The 5264-nt window shown below is 43.8% G+C and overlaps 1 protein-coding gene across 1 annotated transcript; it reads left to right on the forward strand.

The window, feature by feature from the left end:
- The first annotated feature begins 471 nt into the window (after nt 1-471).
- Nucleotides 472-3917, forward strand: LOC128411996 (disintegrin and metalloproteinase domain-containing protein 20-like). The gene has a single exon (XM_053384694.1). The coding sequence runs from the start codon at nt 1498-1500 to the stop codon at nt 3745-3747; it is 2250 nt and encodes a 749-aa protein (XP_053240669.1). The 5' UTR covers nt 472-1497; the 3' UTR covers nt 3748-3917.
- Nucleotides 3918-5264: the final 1347 nt, after the last annotated feature.

Here is a 5264-nt window from a genome sequence, read left to right on the forward strand (position 1 = left end):
ACCAAACTGAACAATTTCCACATAAATCACAAGATCTATAATAAAGATACAAAAAACCAGCAACAGCAGCAACCACCACCCCTCCCAACAAAATTCGGCAAACAACACCCCAGCCCAAGGGTGTGTTCAGCAGTCTCAGCTTTTGTAGCTGAAGTCAGTCAGGGCCCCTCCCTCCTAGGTCAGGTGGGAAAAGGCTGCAAGGCAGAGAGCAGGTCTTCCAGGACTCGCAGCCAAGAGTCACCGCCAAGATGCCCTTGGGATGAGGGGCAGCTGCCCTCTATGCCCTGCATGTGTGTTGGTGGGGCAAGGAGTGAGCCACCTCAAAATGAGTAGACACATTGGAGAATTTTGAATGTGAGCCTTTTCATCAAAAGGAGCACATATGCAACAGCTACAGTGTGACTCTGTGGACCAGATGGACAAGTAAAGACTTCCTATAATTTGTTTTAAAAACAAATATAAAATTTAAAATAAAATTTATAGCATTTGATACAAACTACTCCAACCTGCGGTTGGCACTGTGGGTAAAACCTCAGTGCCTAGGACTTGCCAATCGCATGGTCGGCAGTTCAAATCTCCGCAGCGGGGTGAGCTCCCATCTTTTGGTCCCAGCTCCTGCCCACCTAGCAGTTCGAAAGCACCCTTAAGTGCAAGTAGATAAATAGGTACCGCTTTCTAGCGGGAAGGTAAACGGCGTTTCCGTGTGCTGCGCTGGTGCTGGCTCGCCAGAGCAGCTTCGTCACGCTGGCCACATGACCCGGAAGTGTCTGCGGACAGCGCTGGCCCCCGGCCTCTTAAGTGAGATGGGCGCACAACCCTAGAGTCGGACACGACTGGCCCGTACGGGCAGGGGTACCTTTACCTTTACTCCAACCTGCATCTAATATCTTACTGTAAATTTATGAGATCTATGGATTTAGGGCGTTATACAAATTTAATGAAATAATAATAATTAAAAACTCCCCCTTCGCCTTACCTGCTATTGCTGCATATTGCTGGCCAAATCTCTGTAGAGCAGGCAACTTGCTGTTCACATATCCTGCTTCCAGCCCTTCAGTGGCACAAGAAAAACTATATCTATACCAAATTTGTTCATGACAAGGCCATAGGAACTCCTACTAGCGCATAGCTGTCAATGTTTCCCTTTTTCTAAGGGAAATTCCCTTATTCCAAATAGGATTCCTCACAAGAAAAGGGAAAGGTTGACAGCTATGCAACTCGGTATTCTTCCATTGCCCTGCACTCAGTTCCCATGATTCCCTGACACTATGGCCCTCAGCCTATCAGCACTCCTTTCTGTTCTTCCTGTTAAGTCCCCTGTCAGGCACTCTGACCCGCTTCCCGCTCGCCCAGTCTCTGCATTCTATTCTGTCCCTAATCACCAAGGCCCGCCCACATTCCAAAGGTAAATCTACAGACGGTTGCTATCATCAGAATCCTTCTCTCTCTATAGGAGTCTCCTTCCTATTTTGCTTTGGGCCCACAACAGGCCATCCCATGGGGTGCCTTAGTGCATTCTTTCACCTGTCAGGGAAGATGACAAGCAGTCTTCCCTGGCTGCTGGTGCTGATCTCATGGAATGTGTTGAGTGAGACTGCAGGTCAGAACCCTCCACAGGGCTATAGGTATGCCTCCTATGAGATGATTGTCCCAAGGAAATTAACCCCCCGATATGGACAAAACCCCCACACTATCACTTACTTGCTGCAAATTGAGGGGAAGGGCCACATCGTGAAGCTCAGGAAAAAGAAGAGCTTTGTGCCTAAACATTTCCCTGTCTTCACTTACAGTAGGGAGGGGGACCTTCAGATGGACTATCCTTTCATCAGAGATGACTGCTTCTACCGCGGCTTGGTAAAAGGCCATCCTGCCTCTCGAGTCACCCTCAGCACTTGCTCAGGGGGACTCAGGGGTCTGTTGCACTTAGAAAACCGCACCTATGAAATCGAACCTGTTCAGGCATCTGCTACTTCTCAACATGTGTTGTATAGATTGGAGGAAATGGTGGGTGCTGTACGAATGAGGTGCGGGCTAACAGAGGAAGAGCAAAGACGCCAAGAGGCCATGATCCAAAGCACAAATAATGTAACAGTTCAAATTGATGCGAGAGGAGCCTGGTGGACACATACCAGATACTTGGAGCTTGCCATTGTGATAGAACATGAACGATATGTCAGGTTTGACAGAAATGAAAGTCGTATTGCTTTGCAAGTTCTAGATATTATCCATGCTGCAAACTCAATATATGAGCCACTTGCTGTTGAGTTGTCTATAGCTGGCCTGGAGATTTGGTCAGAAAAGAACCTCATGAAAATCGAAGACACAATAGAACAAACACTGCTCAATTTTGCCACGTTTGTAAGAGAGTCACTAAGTAAACATATAGATCTTGATGCTGCTCACTTATTTGTATATAAAAGTTTTGGAAATACACTTGGATTAGCGTACGTAAGGACAATTTGTCTTGCCCACTGGGCAACTGGTGTTGAGTCATATATGACTTACAGTTTGTTTGATTTTACAGTTATATTTGCCCATGAATTAGGACATAATCTTGGAATGAAACATGATGAAAAATACTGCACATGTGATCGACATGCTTGCGTTATGGCTGCATATGGAGTAAGCACAGATAAGTTTAGCAATTGCAGTTACAAGGATTACTTCTCAGTAAGGAACAGACAGTGTTTGTTAGTTCCACTAGACCCTGATCTAATGTATAAATTAGCATACTGTGGAAACAAAGTAGTGGAAGATAAAGAGGAATGTGATTGTGGCTCAACAGAGCAATGCAAGTTGGATCCATGTTGCCAGTCTAATTGCATGTTGAGTCCAGATGCCACTTGTGCTTTTGGACAGTGCTGTGTTGAGTGCCAGTATCTTCCAATTCATAAGGTTTGCAGAGAACAGGTCAGCAGCTGTGATCTCCCCGAGTACTGCAACGGGACTTCAGAATGGTGTCCTGAAGATGTTTATGTACAAGATGGTGCCCCGTGTAGTGATGGGGCATATTGCTATCATGGGAATTGCACAACTCACAATGGGCAGTGCAGAATGATCTTTGGCAACAAAGCAACCGGTGCATCAAAGGATTGCTTCAGTGAAATGAATGCTCGAGGTGATCGCTTTGGCAACTGTGGGCTTAGACATGACACTTATAAGAAATGTGATACTCCGAACATCTTGTGTGGCCGAATCCAGTGTGAAAATGTTGATACAGTACCTTCTTTGGAGGAACACAGCACCATAATTAATACACCCCTAGGCAATAGGAAATGCTGGAGTATAGATTACCATGCTGGAATGGAGATACCTGATATTGGAGCAGTGAGAGATGGGACTCCTTGTGGCACAGAAATGATGTGTATTAATGGGGAGTGCAAGAAAGTGTCTCTCTTGAAATATGATTGCAATGTCACAAAGTGTCATAATCGAGGAATATGCAACACTTACAAACATTGTCATTGTGATTATGGCTGGGCTCCTCCAGATTGTCTCAATGAAGGCTATGGCGGCAGCATTGACAGTGGACCTCCACCACCAGGGAAGGCTTCACAGCATATTGGCATCATTATAGGAATTATAGCAGCAATTGTATTTCTTGTTTTTACTGTTGTTGCTATACTTAGGCTGGGTAATTATTTCAGGAAGCACCCAAGAGAGCGTTTTGGAAAAAAACCAGAAAGAACATATGAAGAAGATATAAAAAAGGAAGAAAATCCTGTCCCAACTGAATCAGAGAATTGAACAATACACTGAATGTGTCAAATAGATGTGCAGGAAATAATGGACAGTATTATGCAGAGATAAAAAGGCAACAAAACACTTTAACAGCTGAGCATCACAACGTTACGTAATCTTAGTGATTCCATGTCTTCATATCAAAGCAACTGAAGAGTGCAGAGTACCGTGGAAACAAAATGCACAGGATATAATGGACAGTATTATGCAGAGATACATTTAAGTTTCTAAAGTTTTTTAAGCCCTTCTTCATTATATTTGTCTACTAGGCACAACAGGGCGGAACTCTGCAATATGTTGAAAAATACTGCACTTGTGATCGACATGCTTGCGTTATTGTTGCATACCAAGCAAGCACAGATAAGTTTAGCAATTGTAGTTGTAAGGATTACTTCTCAGTAAGGAACTTTCAATGTTTGTTAGTTCCACCAGTCCCTGATCTAATGTATAAATTTGTATCCTGTGGAAACATAATAGTAGAAGATAAAGAGGAATGTGACTGGCTCACCAGAGCAATGCAAATTGGATCCATGTTGCCAGTCTAAGTGCATGTTGAGTCCAGATGCCACTTGTGCTTTTGGACAGTGCTGTGTTAATTGTCAATTTCTTCCAGCTCAGTCTGTTTGCAAAGAGATAGTTCATGCCTGTGACCTTCCTGATTACTGCAATGGGACTTCAGAGTTGTGTCCTGAAGATGTTTACGTACAAGATGCTGCCCCGTGCAGTGATGGTGCACATTGCTATAATGGAAATTGCACAACTCACAATGGACAATGCAAAATGTTATTTGGCAACAAAGCAACTGGTGCATCAAAGGATTGCTTCAGTGAAATAAATGCTTGAGGGGATCGCTTTGGCAACTGTGGGCTTAGACATGACACTTATAAGAAATGTGATACTCAGCATATCTTGTGTGGCTGAATCCATTGTGAAAATGTTGATCAGTTACCTTCTTTGGAGGAACACAGCACCATACTTCATACTGCCCCTGGCAATAGGCAATGCTGGAGTACAGACTACCACGCTGGAATAGAGATACCCGATATTGGAGCAGTGAGAGATGGGACTTCTTGTGGTAGTGACCTGATGTACATTGATGGGAACTGCATGAGCATGTCCTTCTTGCAGTATGATTGTAATATCACAAAGTGCCATGACTGAGAAATATGCAATACTCAGAAACATTGTCATTGTGATTATGGCTGGGCTCCTCCTGACTGTCTCTATGAAGGCTACGGTGGCAGTGTTGATAGTAGACCCCCTCCAAGACATAGTACTCTTAAAAGTTAGGGGTATTTTTTAATTATTATTTTTTCAGCTAGGCACTACAAACAGGAAAATTTTGCAATGTGGTCTATATTTTCTAACTCTCATATGTATCTTCCTCAAGCCCACAGCAGGAAAAGCCTTGGGCAGGAGGGGCTAAACCTCTGTGAAAGAAAATCCCATTCACACAGAAATTTACATAGTGATTCTGTTGAAATAACTGAGATGCTAACCTAAGATATGCTGGCTGTCTAGCA

The sequence above is a fragment of the Podarcis raffonei genome, chromosome 1, assembly GCF_027172205.1.
Source record: "Podarcis raffonei isolate rPodRaf1 chromosome 1, rPodRaf1.pri, whole genome shotgun sequence".
In the NCBI taxonomy this organism is placed as follows: domain Eukaryota; kingdom Metazoa; phylum Chordata; class Lepidosauria; order Squamata; family Lacertidae; genus Podarcis; species Podarcis raffonei.